Genomic DNA, 20,523 nt, shown 5'->3' with positions numbered 1-20,523 from the left:
TTGATTATCACCGTAAAGGTTTCCTCCCCCCCCCCCTTTCTGCTGGTAATAGCTCATCTTAAGTGATCACTCTCTTTACAGCGTGTACGATAAACCCATTGTTTCATGTTCTCTATGTTGTATATAAATCTCCCCACTGTATTTTCCACTGAATGCATCCGATGAAATGAGCTGTAGCTCACGAAAGCTTATGCTCAAATAAATTTGTTAGTCTCTAAGGTGTCACAAGTACTCCTTTTCAGTTCTGACAGAGATGTTCAAACAGCATGCAGGACAATCTGTTCTTCGAAGAATATCAGCCTAACACTAAATCTGGGTTTCCCATGAGCAACTCGAGTCAGCTGAGGCAATCAGAGCCTGCGGAAGACAGCAAACTCTCCTGCGGCTCACAAAGCAGCCTCTCTCCCAAAGCTGCTTTGACACACACACTGCATAATCCAAACTACACAGCTTGTCTTCCCAACAATCAAAACTTGCTCACACATTAAGAAAAGCTTGGAAGTGTGTGTGTGTGTGTGTGTGTGTGTGTGTGTGTAAGTAAAAAAAGAGTGCCCCTGGTAATGCCTGACATAACATTAAAAAACCTCCCATATTCCCTGTGTAGCACTACACTCACTCATGAGTCTGTAAAGTTAAAAACAAACACTAAACTGAAACATTTTTAATTATACACAAAAAGCAAAGAGGAGGGTTATGACTAGAACAAAAAACCTTCATTTGTGTGGGGAAGAGGACCGGACTGTCTACAGAAAGACCAGCTCATCACATCACAGAGGGGTGTCCATGTGCTAGGTGACATTTAAAAAAAACAGGTTGCTGAGATCTGCACAGAGTTTGGAACAGTCCTAATGAGATGCCTACTGAGCAGAGTGAAGGTAATATAGATAGGACCTGACAGCTGCAAACTACTAGTGAATTATTTACTACTTCTCACCTTTCCCAAACTATGGAATTTCACTCTAAAGTTACACTGGCCCAAGTCCCAGAAAAATATTCAATCCTGGCCAGTAAAAAATATAGGTCTAATTTCTCATACTATCACTCCAGAAACAAATGAGGAATTGCCTCTTCCATTAGTATAAGGCTTTAACACATATATGAGATAAAATACCTTAACCTTCATCCAGTGTCAAGAAAAAAATTACATTAACTGTGTTGTGAGAAGTTTATATCCAATTCATTAAGAACCAAGAACAATTATTTCACATTTTTAGATGGAAAAAAGCATTAACTAGCAAATTGAAGAACTAGCAGAAGTATCATTCAATGAGAGCCTATATTCAATTTTTTCACCAGTATCAATGTGAAATGGTCAGTGCATACTGATTCATTACATTCTCCACATTCCCTTCTTTGGAACATTGGAAACCAGGTGAATGGCCCACCATACCCAAACACTGGTGACATTTTTTCTTAGCTTCCATGTGGCTGCATCTCACTGAGTATATTGGCTTCTTTCACACAGTATTCCAACATTGGTCACATATTTTGTTGAGTAGATCTTTAGCAAGCTAAATATGGTGAAGAAGGTACCCCAACCATGTTTCTTCCAGTCTTAAATCAGGGCTAAACAATCTCCTTCACAATGCAGCCACCTTGGTCATTTCTCTTTGTGATATAGGTTGTTTCCAAGCAGCAAAAGAGTCCTGTGGCACCTTATAGACTAACACGTATTGGAGCATAAGCTTTCGTGGGTGAATACCCACTTCGTTGGATGCATGTAGTGGAAATTTCCAGAGGCAGGTATAAATATGCAAGCAGAATCAGGCTAGGGATAATGAGGTTCAATCAGGGAGGATGAGGCCCTCTTCTAGCAGTTGAGGTGTGAACACCAAGGGAGGAGAAATTGCTTTTGTACTTGGCTAGCCATTCACAGTCTTTGTTTAATCCTGAGCTGATGGTGTCAAATTTGCAAATGAACTGAAGCTCAGCAATTTCTCTTTGAAGTCTGGTCCTGAAGTTTTTTTTGCTGCAGGATGGCTACCTTTAAATCTGCTATTGTGTGTCCAGGGAAGTTGAAGTATTCTCCTACAGTTTTTGTATATTGCCATTCCTAATCTGATTTGTGTCCATATATCCTTTTACATAGGGACTGTCCAGTTTGGCTGATGTACATAGCAAGGGGCATTGCTGGCACATGATGGCGTAGATTACATTGGCGGACATGCAGGTGAATGAACCGGCGATAGTGTGGTTGATCTGGTTAGGTCCTGTGATGGTGTCGCTGGTGTAGATGTGGGCAGAGTTGGCATCGAGGTTTTTGCATGGATTGGCTCCTGCGTTAGAGTTACTATGGTGCGGTGTGTAGTTGCTAGTGAGAATATGCTTCAGGTGGTGGGTTTTCTGTGGGCAAGGACTGGCCTGCTTCCCAAAGCCTGTGAACACGAGGGATCATTGTCCAGGATGGGTTGTAGATCACTGATGATGCGTTGGAGAGGTTTTAGCTGAGGACTGTATGTGATGGCCAGTGAAGTTCTGTTAGTTTCTTTCTTGGGCTTGTCTTGCAGCAAGAGGCTTCTGGATACACATCTGGCTCTGTTGATCCATTTCCTTATTTCCTTGTGTGGGTATCGTAGTTTTGAGAATGCTTGGTGAGGATCTTGTAGTGTTAGTCTTTGTCTGAGGGATTGGAGCAAATGCAGTTGTACTTCAGCGCTTGGCTGTAGACAATGGATCGTGTGGAGTGTGCGGGATGGAAGCTGGAGGCATGAAGGTAGGCATAGCAGTCGGTGGGTTTTCGGTATAGGGTGGTGTTAACGTGACCGTCACTGATTTGCACCGTGGTGTCTGGGAAGTGGACCTTCTGTGTAGATTGGTCCAGGCTGAGGTTGATGGTAGGGTGGCAGCTATTGAAATCGTGGTGGAATTCTTCCAGGGTTTCCTTCCCATGGGTCCAGATGATGAAGATGTCATCAATGTAGCGTAGGTAGAGAAGGGCGTGGGTGGATGAGAGCTGAGGAAGCATTGTTCCAGGTCAGCCATAAAAATGTTGGCATATTGTGGGGCCATGTGGGTGCCCACCGCGGTGCCACTGGTCTGAAGGTATATGTCACCAATTTGAAATAATGTGCGTGAGGATAAAGTCACAGAGCTCAGCGACCAGTTGTGCTATGGCATCATCAGGGATACTGTTCCTGACAGCTTGTATTCCATCTGTGTGTGGGATGTTTGTGTAGAGATCCTCTACATCCATGGTGGCTAGGATGGTGTTTTCTGGAAGATCACAATGCATTGTAGTTTTCTCAGGAAATCAGTGGTGTCATGGAGATAGCTGGGAGTGCTGGTGGCGTAGGGTCTGAGTAGAGATTTCACATATCCGGACAGTCCTTCAGTGAGAGTGCCAATGCCCAAGATGATGGGGCATCCAGGATTTCCGGGTTTGTGGATCCAAGGAATATCTCCATTCAGAGGATACAATGTCACAGTATCACACCACCACCAGATCTTGATATCATATTTGTGCTGTATTTTGGAATATACTGTGTTTTAGACATCAATGTCCTTTTTTGGCACCAGGTGCTCATCAACAGTGATGCTCCAGGAGTATAAAACTTTAGCAATTGCTGTACAGACACTCTCTATACATCACAAAATGTAGCCAGATTGTCTGATGCTCTCCATTCTTCTCTCATGTTTTTGTTGTCAAATCGCAGGTGTCAAGCGATAGTCTGAACCGCTACAGGCTCATTGTTGCCCGGAAAAAAGTGACATCCTGAGCGTGGATTCCATAATTCCTCCAGGCCTTTATTTCCCTGATACACATCAGCCAGAATTAGGAGGTCAGAGCATGCTTTCACCTTGGTTTGGTCGAGCAGTTTCCATTCCGTGTTTTTGTCCGGATTGCTGTCATTCCATTCTCAGTATATGCAATCTGCCTCTTTAAATTTATCTCATCACAATGTGGAAAATGTCTTCTGTGAGGAAAAGCGCCAATGTTTTTTACCAATGTATCTTTTTGAGCATCACCTGTTGCTCCTGACTGTTCATGGATAACATCCTGGCATGGTCTGCAATGAATCACTCGTACAGACAAACACCACATTCTACCATTCTTGCCTCTCATGGAAACACAGTCCATGCTGTGGACAGTGGCAAGCTGGCTTGGTTCACCCAATACCACAGTGCTGCACTTCCTGCCTACACATGTCCTCCCTACTCTATGAAGGCTGCAGGATACATTTACTCCACGTAGCTGCTGTGTTGGTAATATGGAGCTCCTCATTATTGAGGATGAACTTGATGAACAATCAATGGAAACGTGGTCTTACTTCTCAGAGCAACTCTCAACATGCACAAAGTCACGATCATCCAATACGTTATCATTACAGGATGACTCACTTTCAGAGCTTCAAATCGTTTTTATAAGGTCAAAAGCAGAATATTGTGCCTGTTTGCTTGTCATCTTGAATTGTGCAACACTGCAAATCCCCTCAAGAGTCTCCTGCATCTGCAGTGTTTGGAGCACAATGTCTAGATAGAAATCCCTTTAAGGATATTAGGCAAGAGATGCAGCATTTGTGCACTCTGTGTTGAGGAGACCTAACATACCTGGATTTTAAGGTACCAAGCTCTCTGGAGTACCTTGTACCTTAGGTGACTGTATGCACAACTACTGTCACTGCAATGCATTGTCAATTAGTATATGCAATGTCCTAAGACAGCGAGTTGGATGGCCATTAATCCATGATTTATTGTAACATATATGCTCCTGAGGATTACCCCCACAAATGCATTGGCATATGCAAATTACATTTATGTAAAAAAACAGCTTTTGCTTAGGGAAGGAGACAGAGTTACCACAATTATACAAGATCTCATTAGAAGCAAATGTGTATACAGAACTACTAAAAATATTACAGAACAGTGCAACACATTTGTACAAATATACCCCACATACATTTTTTTGATACAGAAATGTCTTTCATGCAAAATTTTTTCTCTGAATTGTGTACACACGCTTCAAACAGCATAGTTGGAAGGCCACTCATTCATGAGTTATGGTAACATATATGCTCACTGGGTATAATATTATCCCATTAATGTGGTTGAGGGTTAATCAAACAATATTGTTTCTACAATATATTGTACTTTTCCCCCCCTTTTCTAGGATCTGCACTACTAAACTCTATTAGTAAGAACCTGGCTTTAGAGAGTGAAGAATAAATAAAGAACCAGTATTTGGGGAGAGATCTAAAAACACTATAAAGATATCTTTTCTGTAGAATACATGGTAAACTGGCACACAAATTTTTATTGAAACTCCTTTGGTCGTCTGAAATCCATGCCAGTAAAGCCTTTAACACCGCACACAAGTTTGCTCATTCTCTCAGACACCCACTGAACTAAACTCATTGCTGGCAAGAACATGTACACTGCCAATGACTTAAATGCCAGCTGTGAATTTGGCCCTTTGTACCGAATGCAGCACACACAGTATGAAAGGCAAAGGGCTCAGCAGGCATTCATTGGGAATGTCTGTAATACTTAAACACAACAGGATGAAGAGACAAGAGGATTTTTCTTCTGAAATTTTAAGTCAGCCCATTAATGTTAGCTAATGAAGATGTCTGTGAATTAAATGCCACTTGTCTTTATTCCCAGCTGGAAGTAAAGGGAGGTGGGGCACTAAGGGAAAACAAACAAGGTTTACAGGGAGAGTGATGGGACTCTAGTAACAGAGAGTAAAATGCAAATTATCTGTTGGAGTAAATTGCCACAATTCCATCCATTTAGATGGAGCTGTGCCAAATTACTTCAGCAGAGAATTTGTCCCTTTACGTGAATGCGGGTGCTTCCAGAGAAATCCCATTCAGCTTGGAATTCAAGGCTGAGATTTTTATTTCAATATCAAAATTGTGAACTAATGTATTTACTTGGTAGGGGGAAAATTGATTCATCCTGAGTAATTTCCCTTGAAAAAGATAAATAATAATAAAAACCACACCACATACAGACAGCTGAGGCAGATTTCTTTCCCCATCGCAGATGAGAAATTGCATCATGATTCATTATATATACAGTAGGATTCTAATTTTTTTTCTTTTAATAAGTTTGTTTGTGGAATTCCTTGTAAGCAAGAATTAATTAATACACAAGAATTAATACATGAGAAATGTTCATTTATATTGCATTACTTTTGAAAAGTACAACTCCTGTTGGCATCCAATCCAGCATGAAGAAAAAAGGCAAAAACAAATGCATGAACTGTGCTTAGATGTACAATGTATTTAGTTTGTCTAGCACCAGTTTCCCGTCCAGTGAAGAATCTCCTCCTCATCTTCCAATGGACACCAGTGTGAAGTGATAACCCCAGCAGGAAGGGCTGGGTGGGCTTTCAAAAGATATGGTATATCCCACTAGAATCCAAAGGAATGGACTCTCTATAGGGGGATAGGCAAGATGACTTAGTGGGCCAAATGCTCTCCTCAATTAAACCTCACTCAATGCTAATGAAGCCAGTGGGGTTTAAATTAAAGGAAAATTTTCTCTGCTGGCTCTAAATCATGCATGTGATGGTGTATAATCACATGTGTGAACTGCGTATTTGAGTGTTCAGACTGGGTGATTACTCGAGCAGCAATAATGGACGATTGCCTTGATGTGTGCTTTCCCTGTGGAAGCCCAGAATGTCAGGTACTGTCACTCAAACAGGAGAATTGCCCTTCTGGGAGGAGAGAGGTACCCCTGCCCTACCTTTGCCACACCTGAGGGGAGGAAGCTTTTCTCCGGTCTCTTCCTCTCACAGAAGAAGAGAGGCCCAATCGGAACAAAGAAGCAGTGGTAGGCTGTGCCACATAGCAGCTTGTTTGGGTGGCCTCTGCCACTCCAAATGAGGGGTGAGGCACAGGGACTCGTGAGGATGTACCGAGGGATACATCTACACGGCAATAAAAGACTTGCGGCATGGCTGCTGGCCCAAGTCAACTGACTCTGGCTCTCAGGGCTCAGGCTGCAGGGCTCTAAAATGGCAGTGTAGACATTTGGGCTTGGGCTGAAGCCCTGGCTCTGACACCTTGCAACATCTTCTTTGAAAGTTTTAGCCCTGTTGCCCAAACTCGATAAACCTGAGGTCAGCTGACCTGGGCTCTGAGACTCAGTGCGGCAGGTTTTTTATTACAGTGTAGCCATACCCTAGCTTGCTTTAAGATAGCCCTGCAGCAAATCGAGTATCCTCCAGGCAGCTCCCTAATAGTATTTCTACAGAGACCTAGTCTCACTTTAAAGCTACCTTTTGCATCAGGATCCAAAGGGGAAGGTGGTACAGCAAACACTGTGTGCCTTTCTATGGGGATGAATCTGCCCCTTGGGTGAAACAGCTGTCACTGCAGTAGGGGACGCAAACTGCACTAGTGTGATGAATGAAGCCCAATTTGGAGGAGACAACAGACAACAACAGCTCGCTATTTTTACAGTGTGACAAAAAGAAATGAAAACATTTTTGCAGGTGCACCTTCAAACCCAAACTTTTAAATATGGCCCAATATCAAGGTTTTGCCAAACAACAAAAACTATAGAAAATGCAGAACAGTACTGGTTCCTGCAATTTTGCTTCCTTCTTTTCTGAACATCCCAAAATTTGTTTTTGGGTTTGTTTGTTTCTTTTGGTGAAATTACAAGTAGAAATTTGCCTTAAAGAAAGAAAACAAAATGTCCATTTTCACTATGAAGACAATGTTGCTCAACAATGAGTCCCATTTTCAGAGACAATAGGCTATTTATTGTGAAAAAACTCAGACCAATTTTGACATTGCAACAAAACGTGAAAATGCTTCAACTCTGAGCACTTAAATTTTGGTGCAAATATTTCACCTAACTTCTTTAGAAAATAAACTAGACTTCTAATTCCTAGACTAATAGGATTCCTACTTCTTAAAATCCAAAAGCAGATCAACCAGGAATAGTTGTGATAATGGGCAAATATTTATATTTATAGAAAATTAGCACTTGTGTAGAGACAAAAGGAGATCCATTCTTCTGTGCCAACTTACCTACAGCAGTGGATAATTAGGAACACAGGAGCAGATCCTCAGATAGTGTCCACTGGACTTAATGGAGAGATGCTGATTGACACCCATGGGGGAATCTGTTTGTGTTATTTTCTTGTACTGTAACACTAGGTTTTCGAGGTGTGTTGTGCACATACACATTCAACTGCAGGTTTGTTTGTGCCCAATGTACTCGAGTCAGAGACTTTTGCCAGCAGAACTACTAGGTGGAGAATGAGCCTCTCCTCTCTTCATTCCTTCACACTGCTGTGTAGCTTAGGTCTAAAGTAGCGGGGAAGGTGGAAAAATCAGAACAGTTACTGTACAGGTAAGTAACCATTTTTTCCTCTCGACTGACTTGTTCACATACATTCCACTGCAGGTGATGACTTAGCAGTTCCCTTAAAAAGTGGAGGGACTTTGGATCATCTGAAGAGAAACTGTAATGCCAACATGCTGCAGTTGGTATCATCACGAGAGGTTTGAGTGATGGCATAATCTTTCAGGGTGAATACAACAGTCTTTTTTAAAAAAAATAGTTCAGACCCTGTGAAGGGCAAATATCTTTAATTTTTTGCAGCTCCTTCAGAATGCTAGAAGCCAGGAAGAACAACTCATGGAGATGGTGATGGCCTCTGAATGCAAAGCCATATCAGTGGTGTCGATAGCTGCTTGAAGGATGTTCAGGTTGTCAGGTGCCCTTCCGAAACCAGCCAGGAATTGTTCCCTTCATTCTCTGGCAAAGTCTCAGCATGTTGAGAAATTGCAAAGGAATTAATAATTGTATATTTAGACAGGACTACTTAATGTTGGCCACTCTTCTTTGAAAGCAGTGGTGGAATACACCTTTTGGCCATGTAAATCCAGTCTGTTGTAAGCCTGGTCTTTGGGAGCAGCTTTAGGATAGAACTGTTCAGATTGCTCATTAGCGGCCGTAACCACCAAGATATCAGACACTATTGGTTAAAAATCAAAGTGCTGCTGAAGGACTCGATAACTTGGCCATAGGCGGTACAGAGGTTGGGGTAGGTCAAAGACTTTTCACCAGCTCTAGCAAAGCTTCATTAATGGAGTGGACAAACCTTCCCAGGCTAGGGATCTGTACAACACCACAGAAGCTGTGCAGGGTTTCTTGCACAAGCCCTAAGAGCTCAGGCTGAGAAGTGGCCATTCTCCTAATCACGTCTTGAAAGACACTGAAGTCCCCTGGAGGGCAGATGTCAATTCTGGGTGATGGCTTCACTTGGACAAGATGATGAAATTACAGGGGGCAATGTCTAGGGGTTCCTCCATTATTTCTCCTTCCTCCACAGGGTCCAATTCAGTGGGTGGTGGAATGATGGCAGAATCCTGAACCCGAGGGGGACCACCTCCTAGACTGTGATTGTGATGGCGAACCCAAGACCAATAAGGCCATGGGGGATACTGCAATGTCTGAGACACCCATAGTGAGGGACACCATACTGGTGTGTCTTTATTAGAAAACCAGTCCTGATCCTTAGGACCTGTAACCTGGTACAAGATCTAAGAGGATTTAAAAGATCATGAAGGTGATGCAGATTCCCCATTTCAGAGTTCAAAGAAGAAATATAAGTTTCTTCAGAAAAGGGAGGAGAGTCCCTTATTGTTTTGAGGTGATCTGGGTAGGGGAGACACCCAGGGATCCAAAAAAAGCAAAGGTCGAAGCAGTCAGCATGCCAATGAGGTGAGCGCTGCTGGCATGCTGGTGCAGAGACATGCTGCTGTCTGCTGAAGATGCCAAAGGTGCCAGCAACACAAGTGCACCAAAGGTGCTGCTCATACAGGCGTTCTGCAGACACTGAAGTTCCCCTAACCAAAGTTGATTGTAGCAATGGAGAGTCTAGTAGGAGGAGACAAAAAAGATCTTTTGCAAGCAGAAAGCCCACAGAGTGGAGAACACCAAAAAAGGTAAAAGTGTTCATCTGGCGGTGCTGAAATAGACTGGATTGACTGGAACGATGAAGAAGGATCTGGTAAAGGTGAAGACACTGGTCTTGATAGCCCCGAAGGAGCCTGAGTCTACAGTTTTCAGAATAGCAGCCGTGTTAGTCTGTATTCACAAAAAGAAAGGAGTACTTTTGGCACCTTAGAGACTAACTAATTTATTTGAGCATAAGTTTTCATGAGCTACAGCATCCGATGAAGTGAGCTGTAGCTCACGAAAGCTTATGCTCAAATAAATTTGTTAGTCTCTAAGGTGCCACAAGTACTCCTTTTCTTTTTGAGTCTACAGTGAAACCTCAGATGGGCCTGGTGAATGCTGTCTGTGGTGCATTGAAAAGGTACCAGAGGACTTACTGAAAGTCTTTTTAGGAGAAGACCAAGGCTTTAAGTGCTTGTCAGCATCAAACCTGCACTTTGAACTGCAGGGAGCTGGAGGGGTGCTTGTCAAGGATTCAGAATCCGCTATATCATGGTCGGGACTCAGTTCTGACATGGGATGTAACGCCTCTTTCAGAAGGCGAACTTTCAGGCATAAATCCCTCTGATTTTTAGTCCTGATGGGGAAATTTTGAAACGCTGGCTAATTGAAGGAAACACCATGCGGAACTCCAGCTTTTGTAACAGGCAGTGAGAAGGAACTGAGAGGAAGGTGGCAGACTTGTCCCATTTATGCCCTCAGATGGGCACACAGAGAGATATGGGGCACTTGCCACCTAGTGGTACTGCTGGCAAAAGTCTCCGACTCATGTGCATTGGATGCACACACACCAGTACTGGAATGTATATGTACATAATCACTCAAAGGAGAATGTAATGGCTCCACAGAACGAACCGGGGGTAGCAAATCTAACACTTAATCAGTGTCAACAATGTGACACTGCTGCAAAAAGTGCATGCCATATTGATTTTGTATTCTTGGTGGAATCGTACGTAATACAATTAAAGTAATTACTGCACTCTAATAAGCCCTGGTTAGGTTTTCACTGGAGTTAATTAGTTAATGCTTGTAAAGCGCTTTGAACCCACAAAATGTTAAATACTTTCATTATTGATGATTCAGCAGCTACTGGGCCAGACATGTCCAAGGTGCTGGGAATGCTGCAAGTGTCGCAGTCTGGTAAAAGGTTTTTATTTTTGCCTGGCTGACAATAATGCAGGACACTTTTTTGTTTTTTTTTTTTTTTTTTATACACAAACGTTTGCCTCTAAGAAACACACACAGAGAGGTGTATACATGCATCTCATAAGCTCAAGGACTGTATTCCTCCAGCACCATCTAATACTGTTACTTAAGAGGAAGAGAGAGGTTGGAGGGGGCAGAGACTGCATGTCACCCTGCATTGGAAGAGAAGGAAAGCAATAGAATAGGCTTGTTTTCTGTGACCAGTGCATGCAGAATAGAGTTGAAACCATTGTCCTGCCAGTACTTCTCCCTATGGATTATTGAATCAATGCATGGTAAACAAGGTTCAGTTTTGGGCAACAATTCCAAAACGACATTGCATACACTGGAGAGAGTGGAGAGGAAAGCAAGAGCAATGAAAACAGGCTTGGGGTGTAGGGAGAGAAATAAGACATACTGTGAGGAAAGATTAAAAGGACTGGGTCACATTGAATCCTGAGAAATGGAGGCTTAACTGTCTATAGAACATAAAGGGAGGTTGTGAAGAGGGCATCAACTGATTATTCGTACTAGTCAACAAGAACAGAACAAGAAATAATGTGATGGAGCCACAAATTGAAAATTCAGGGTAAGAAGTAGGAAAAATTTATAACTCAAATAGTCATGGAACAAGTTGCAAAAAGGCAGCAAAATCCCCCTCACTGGGGATATTAAGGCTTGATTAGACATCCATCTGTTAAGGAAGATTTTGTTATAATCTCTCCTGCTACTATACAAGGAGATGGACTAGAAGTCCTACCTAAATCAGAGGATGGGTAGCCCATGACTTATCTCAGTCAGATTTTTAAAAGATAACGTTTATTTACTTAATAAAACACAACCAACATCTGGGGTCTTAATTCTCAATTAACGTAGTCCTTTGTTTCCAGTCTTGGGCAATTTATCACAGAATTCATGGCAAACAATATATTTGATAGTAATGACCAAAAATAAAATGTCAAAAATCTTTAACGTTGATGATGGAACATTTGAATCTTTTGGGGCATTTTGATTCCAAGAATAAAGACAGAAAGTTGTCTTTGGATGGGACCCTTGTAGCAGAGTGTCAGCATGGAATAAAAAGCACAATAGATTAAGCATCTGTTTCAGAAGAGCACTCACAGCTCCAGGTGAAATCAGTGGGGCCTGCTGGTGTTCGGGAAACCAGACACAGAATGTACATAAAACAGTATTAATCACAGAAATGTTGCTGCAGGCTCAACTACAGTGGTGCTACACTTTGCCATCGCATGAGTGGACATACAAAGTACTATTGATGAACTATAGGGGAACTTGTACCAGTCTGGTAAAGTCACTCTTTCCATGGACTCTGGATGCCTCCAAAGATTACACAATGTGTACTTCCTGCTGTAAAGCTAGGATATGGCCCAAAATACAATGCTTTTTTATGTCCACCTCATGCGGTGGCAAGGTGTAGCACCACTGTAGATATGGGAGCCTCTTATAGTGTGGCTGATGTGATTAGGCCCTATCATGGTGTCCCCTGAATAGATATGTGGACAGAGTTGGCAATGGGCTTTGTTTGCAAGGATAGGTTCCTGGGTTAGTAGTTCTGTTGTGTGGTGTGTTGCTGGTGAGTATTTGCTTCAGGTTGGGGGCTGTCTGTAATCAAGGACTTAAAAACTATTTCTTAAGTGATCACTCTCCTTACAGTGTGTATGATAAAACCCATGTTTCATGTTCTCTGTGTGTGTATATAAATCTCCCCACTGTATTTTCCACCAATGCATCTGATGAAGTGAGCTGTAGCTCACAAAAGCTTACCTCAAATGTTAGTCTCTAAGGTGCCACAAGTACTCCTTTTCTTTTTGTGAATGGTATAGTACTAATTTTTCTTCTGCTATTCAAAATACCATGGTGTAGTACAGGTTAGTTTGTTTGTACATGGACATGCATGCACCATTCAGGTTATTTATCTATAAATGGATTGATACAGGTCCCCAATGTGTGTAAGTCTGTATATAAAGAGATACTTGGCCCAACTTTTCCAGCATGAGTACAGAACAAGATGTCCTACTTAGGGTGTCAAAGCCTAAGTGTCCAAGATTGAAAATAGGTCCTGCATGATTGCATAGCATGCTTACCCAGGAGACAGTTACTAACTACTTTTACTAACAATTATGCACAGTCATATCCAAAATACAACAATATTTTCCTTGCAGTTGGAATGGGAAAACTGCTGTATCTGGTATCACAATTTATTTGTACTACAGTAGCATGCCAAGATCAGGTGTGTGAGTGCTGTACAGACACTAAAAGACCGCTTCCAATCTAAACTGAAAACAAGGCGCAACCAGGGCATAACTGAAAACTGGAAGCAATGGAGGAGTTGCTCAGTCATTGTGGTTGCTGTGGCATGTTTACTTTCTAATGACAACAACTGTGTACAGAGATGAGAATTGGCCTCAACACCAGTGACTGAAGTAGACTGAAACACGATGAGGAGCTATGACTATACCAGCCAAAAAAGGAGCTGTTGGGGACCTTACTCTTCCTCTAGCAGAGGAGTGGGAGCTGTGGTCTCCCTCATTCTAATCACTGCAGGGATAAAAATCCCTCAATTGGACAACATTCTGGATTAGTTTTCCCAATGTTCTCATGCTTACCTTGTCAAATACAATGCAGTAAGTGGAAACAATGACTTCTTCTGTTGGCAAAATGGATCAGAGACCAAATCATCAAAAGTGATCAGTGATTTTGGGTATCAAATGTTACACATATAACATGGCTGATTTTCAGAAGGTGGCTGCCGAACACTCCCTGAAAATCAGGTACCTTTAAGTGTCAACTTGAACACCCCAAAATCACTATTCCCTGGGAAATAACTTATTTGACAGCCCAGTTTACCAAATTCTAACTGCCAAGAGGAAGCAGTATTTCTGGGAGTGATGCTGAAGCATCAGACAACTTTCCAGAGAAGAACTTCCAGTTTAAATGTCCTCGAAAACAGAGGACTTGGATGCCTGTACCCACTGATAAATCATTAACTTATGTTATTAGTCTCTATCTCTGCTGACATTCTCAAATACTGGAACATAATTTGTCTCCTGGAACCCAGGGCTAGTCAGGTGGGTCCAGGTCCAGTTTATCCCACTAGAATACTCTCATCCTTCACAGGGACCCAGCATTTGTCACCTTTATACTGTATACCCAAACACCACATTGCTAATTCACAGCACTGAAGTTAAAGTGTAATGAGCTGTTAGAAAGTGTGACATCCCTGAACTTCCCAAAGAGACTGATCCTACAATGTGTTGAGCACGTCCAGTGACATGCTCAGCACTTTCATCTCCCCTGGCTGCAACTGGGGAAAAAAGCACTTTGCATCTCTCCGGATCAAGTCCAAAGACTGACCAACCCTGGATCATTTTTTCTGAAACTCACCTCTCTCCGCAACTGAGGGTTGAAATGAAATGGATCCAACACACTTCACTCATGGTCTGACAAAAAAAAATGCCAAATGTCTCGGTTGTGCCAAATTGCCCCAGCTTTTTCCCCATTTCTAATTGTTATGCATTTCTCTACTTGGTTATTTTTAACACAAAAGCCAGTTGCATATAATTGATGAATTCCAACCCATACAAGTCAGCACAGAGCTCACATGTGGAAAATTCTCACAGGGAATCCCATCCAAATACGAACATTCGGTCAATGGCCTTCCCTGTCCTGCATGCTCCATACTTACCAGTCGGGACAGCTGGATCCATCGTTGGCTTTTCCCAAGTGTTGAGCTGCTCCCAGGTAAATCCATTGGTCCCCAGTGCCACGCTATAACCACAGTTACTGTAGTGTTCATCAAAGGAACAACCACCTGAGGGCAAGAGAGCTGAATAAATACTTCTGTCTCATTATGTTATTTCATTTACATCAGTGCTTTTTATATAAACTCTGGAAAGAAAACAAAAACAAAATGAATGTCTGGCATATTAGATTTCTGTATTTGCTTTAGCGTATCCGGAATGACTTCTGGATATCAAACACCACTCTTTTTTTTATGGTGTGGGGTGGTAAATCTTATTTTCTCTCTCTGATTGTGCTGCTGTTAGTTAGATTGCTGTTACCTTAGTTCAGCCTCATGACTTAAGAATTTAAACAGCAGTCTGGCATTTCAGGCATGAGCATGAGGATACAGGTCTGAACCACAGTAACTGTTTCCTAGCTACAGAGCTTGAAAACCAGATGTTCAGATAGGAGGGAAGAGTAGAAATTCATATGGCAAATGTTAACCATCGCTTCACTGTGCAAACTGTCATGCCCTCCCTTCATTACAGTTTTAAACATTCAGTAGTGCAAGGTTAACAGATGATTTCAAGACCACATCTCTCACATTTACTTACCTTTTAACTTTCTAGTGCCATAGGTAAGGATGTGATGAGCCAATTGTTTAACCCAATACCAGAAGTGACAATTCGTATAGTGGGGCCCATTAAGTCAACCCTTACCATGGCACAGTATAATACCTTGCTGCAGCATAGAAGGGACAGTTGTTGCAGCATACTGTGACCTTAACCCAGCCCCAGTGCAAGAGGGCAAGGGACTCACTGTTATCTGGTAGTGAGTTTCAGCTGGTCCGACCCATTCAATGTATTCCAGCTCTCTATTGTCATAACCTGTATCTAGAAGGTGCCATGTAAGATCAGTAGAAAGCTAACATACTGATCATTGATATTATTGTTAAGGCTACATTTTAGTCACGGATATTTTTAGTAAAAGTCATGGACAGGTCACAGGCAGTAAACAAAATTCACGGCCCGTGACCTGTCCACAACTTTTACTAAAACCAGTGAATAAAACTTGGGGGTGGGGCGGGGGCTGCCCAGGGGCCCCACTGGTGCTGGGGGAGGAATCCAGAATCCGTGACTTCTGTGACAAAGTCGCAGCCTTAATTATTGCATCATGAATGGAGGACAAATTCAAAATTACATACATATTCGACATTATGCTATCAAAGTGTGTCTGCCACGCAGGGCTAAAGTTACCCCACCCAAGACAAAGGAATGTGGTTTCTGGAAGGTATTTTGAAGGTACATTAAGAGAAAATGGGAATGCAATTTACACAGAAGGTAAATAGCAGTATAAGGCCAACAAGGTGAGGAGATAATTACTCAGCATCATGGCAAGGGGAAGAGATTAGAGGAAACAGATCAATTTCTATTTAAACAAACACCAGCAGGGGAATAAACCAGCATGAAACTTCCTTCACCAGAAAACTCCATGTCATAAACCTCACAGCATGAATTAACTTTTCTTTGGGGGTAACCTTCAGAAGAATCCATTTCAAATTTTGCATTTGAATAAAATAATAAAAGGAGTACTTGTGGCACTTTAGAGACTAACAAATTTATTCGAGCACAAGAGATCCACTTCCTGGACACTACGGTGCTAATAAGCGATGATGACATGACCACCAACATATACCGGAAACCTACTGACTGCTATACTTACCTATATGCCTCCAGCTTTCATCCAGACCACACCACATGATCCATTGTCTACAGCCAAGCTCTACGATACAACCGCATTTGCTCCAACCCCTCAGACAGAGACAAGCACCTACAAGATCTCTATCATGCATTCCTACAACTACAATACCCACCTGCTGAAGTGAAGAAACAGATTGACAGAGCCAGAAGAATACCCAGAAGTCACCTACTGCAGGACAGGCCCAACAAATAACAGAACGCCACTAGCCATCACCTTCAGCCCCCTAAAACCTCTCCATCGCATCATCAAGGATCTACAACCTATCCTGAAGGAACCCATCACTCTCACAGATCTTGGGAGACAGGCCAGTCCTTGCTTACAGACAGCCCCCCAACCTGAAGCAAACACGCACCAGCAGCCATACACCACACAACAAAAACATTAACCCAGGAACCTATCCTTGCCACAAAGCCTGATGCCAACTGTGTCCACATATCTATTCAGGGGACACCATCATAGGGCCTAATCACATCAGCCACACTATCAGAGGCTCGTTCACATGCGCATCTACCAATGTGATATATTCTATCATGTGCCAGCAATGCCCCTCTGCCATGTACATTGGCCAAACTGGACCGTCTCTACATAAAAGAATAAATGGACACGAATCAGATGTCAAGAATTATAACATTCAAAAACCAGTCGGAGAACACTTCAATCTCTCCAGTCACTCAATTACAGACCTAAAAGTGGCAATTCTTCAACAAAAAACCTTCAAAAACAGACTCCAACGAGAAAGTGCTGAATTGGAATTAATTTGCAAACTGGATACAATTAATTTAGGCTTGAATAAAAACTGGGAGTGGATGTGTCATTACACAAAGTAAAACTATTTCCCCTCATACTGTTCTTGTAAAGTGCTGGAAATGGCCCACCTTGATTATCACTACAAAGGTCCCCCCATCCCCCGCGCTGGTAATAGCTCACCTTTCCTGATCACTCTTGTAACAGTCTGTATGGTAACACCCATTGTTTCATGTTCTCTGTGTATATAAAATCTCCCCACTATATGCATCCAATGAAGTGAGCTGTAGCTCACGAAAGCTTATGCTCTAATAAATTTGTTAGTCTCTAAGGTGCCACAATTACTCATTTTCTTTTTAGGGATACAGACTAAACCGGCTGCTACTCTGAAACCTGTCAATAAAAATAATGTAAGTTATGGATTTCCGATTTCTCTATCTTTTATAGAAAATATAGTTTTCTTATCATATTGTGTCTTTATGCCGTCCTTGATCTCTATTCACTTATGAAGCTGTTGGCACATGGCATGCTCACAGCTCCAGCAAACTAGCTTCTCTTAATGCTCACCCCTAGGTGGCAGTGCCAGGAACAGAACCAGATCTCCAAAATCTCAGTCTGGTGCCATGTACACAAGTCCAGCCTTCCTCTTTGAACAGTTCCAAACTGTTCACTTGGATTATTTGCATTCTGTTGTTGTGGCATGTTGTTACTCGTCATTTAAGTCACAAATATTTCTGCTCCCTGATGGACTGAAACTTTTTAAAAATGAGAGAACAACAAACAGGAAATAGTTAACAAAAACAAAAGCAAATAGCAGATGATCCAGTGCAAACATTTGGCTGAATGATCATTTATAATGCAATCTATAAAATTCTTGGAATTGGCTAACTGCCATAATAAATGGGCAGCTGTCTGAACACTTGTGAATAAAGAGACCCCCATGAATAAGGGAATGACCTTGCCATGCCTGAACACAAATAATGTGTGTGGTATTTTACGAGCACTAGCCAGCATTGCAAAATGAAATGCTGGGAATGAATTTATGAAGAGGAGGCTTCTAGCTGGCCTACAGATCATGACTCACAATATATTATATATATATTATAATATATATATATATATATTCTATTTAGGCAAAAAGTGTTTTCATTACTTAGATTTCTATGAACAAATAGGCAATTTGTTCATACAAGGACTCCACATTCAACAGAATAATATCTTTGTAATCATCAAGGTTCTCTCTCTGGGAATGCTACATCTGTTCTGGTTCATTACAGCAATTCCCAGATCTCCCTCAACTGAACTTCTTCTCTTTCTATATACCAGAAGAGGTGGGCAGGCATTTTACAAACCAACCATTCTCCCACTGAAAAGGTAACATGAAAATAGGAAACATGTGAACCCTTCAACACGAAAGAATAACGGAGAGAATAACTTAGATGTAGCTGCAAAATTAACTATTAATGATGAGTAAACGAAGAGCCATATTTCTCATCTGCATAGAGGTATGCAAGAGGAACAGATTTGAATTTTAGGAAAGGCTAAAGTTGTGCAGCATCTACCTGACAGCTGTAAACTGCAGAAGGGTCAAGCAGAGGCCAGCCCTGACGTGGTCCTGATGGAGAATTCCCATTTTATTAGAGAATCACTATTTTGTCTCATGAAGAACAGGAGTACTTGTGGCACCTTAGAGACTAACAAATTTATTAGAGCATAAGCTTTCGTGGGCAAGAGCCCACTTCATTGGATGCATAGAATGGATCATATAGTAAGAAGATTTTTATATATATAAATCTTCTTACTATATGTTCCATTCTATGCATCCAATGAAGGGGGCTCTTGCCCACGAAAGCTTATGCTCATATATATATACACACACACACATACAGATAAGTTGGAAGTTGCCATACAAACTGTGAGAGGCTAATTAGTTAAGATGACTATTATCAGCAGGAGAAAAAAAAAAACTTTTGAAGTGATAATCAAGATGGCCCACTTAGACAGTTGACAAGAAGGTGCGAGGATACTTAACTTGTCTCAGTTACATTGCCCCCGTACACATCCCCTTCTCGGAACCCACGCCCTACTTGGCCTGCCAAATATGCATCAGCAATGAATCCATTAGAACGCCCCATGGATTCTAGGCCTTACCCATGGTAACATTGACTCTGCACTGTTTGGCTTTCTCTATCACACAGGCAAGCGAGACTAGCTCTGTTGCTATGCTGACTTTGTCTTTCAGTCAGCTGTGCTCCTCTGACACCTCTGTAGAGCAACCCAGTGCTATTCAGAACCATATTAACTTGTTCTGCAAGACAACCCGCCAGTTGTACCCTACCTCATCTGGGAGAATTAGTTGCATAGAGATGTTCCCTGACTCCTTCCTTCCTTGATTTTTTCTTCCTAAGCATAGTACTTTGCACTTATCTTTCTTGCATTTCATCTTGTTGATTTTCATCTTCGTTGATCTTGATGACAGACTATAACAAGCATCAATCCATTATTTTTTATTATTTCATTATCCTGTTTAAGGACCAAAGTATCTTAAGGGGCAAAATGTTTTGTAAATAAATAAATTAAAAAAATCTACAAAATCTAACATGAACCAATTACTTTTTCTTTTGATGGGGGAGGGGGAGTAATTAAAATTCTCCTATAGCATAGGGCACCTCAAACACAGCAGTACCGGGCTAGCAAAAGAGGAGCACAAGGAGAAACTTACCAGTCTCATTTCACTGCCCAAGCTGAGTGAAATGTTAAAATAGCAGTGGTGTTGCTAGACTGTTATTTCAATTTTGCCTAGATCCCTCAATCAGCATAGACCCTATTTTATCAGGTGCTGTACAAATACATACCAAAAAAAAAAAAAAGACAGTTTCTGCCCCAAAATGCAAAAAGACAGCATGGAGATAAGACAAATGAAAGAGGTGAGGGAGGGAGGGAAGGGAGGATGGGAGAAGGTGCAAAACAGGATGTGTGCAAGTTTTACTCAACAGGAGCAATAATTCCAACTTGCCTACCTGCCTTGTCATGATCAGGTTGTATCTGACTGTATGCATTGTGGAAGAGGTGAATTTGAGGAGGAACTCCAAGGAGGATAAGGTTATGACTTCTCAGAAATTTTGGCAACTTTTCCACTCATAAACAGCAGTTTGAGAGGAA

The 20,523-nt window shown here is 41.8% G+C and overlaps 1 protein-coding gene across 2 annotated transcripts in view; it reads right to left on the bottom strand.

The window, feature by feature from the left end:
* PTPRT (protein tyrosine phosphatase receptor type T) overlaps positions 1 to 20,523 on the bottom strand; it is a 747,520-nt gene that overhangs the window by 543,055 nt on the left and 183,942 nt on the right. For both annotated transcript variants that reach the window (XM_043495677.1, XM_038369864.2), the window contains exon 2: positions 14,819 to 14,944. In XM_043495677.1, coding sequence (XP_043351612.1) covers positions 14,819 to 14,944 — 126 coding nt within the window. The remainder of the gene's footprint in view (positions 1 to 14,818; positions 14,945 to 20,523) is intronic.

Source organism: Dermochelys coriacea, chromosome 13, assembly GCF_009764565.3.
Source record: "Dermochelys coriacea isolate rDerCor1 chromosome 13, rDerCor1.pri.v4, whole genome shotgun sequence".
Lineage (NCBI taxonomy): Eukaryota > Metazoa > Chordata > Testudines > Dermochelyidae > Dermochelys > Dermochelys coriacea.
This window is presented reverse-complemented; position numbering and strand designations above follow the sequence as displayed.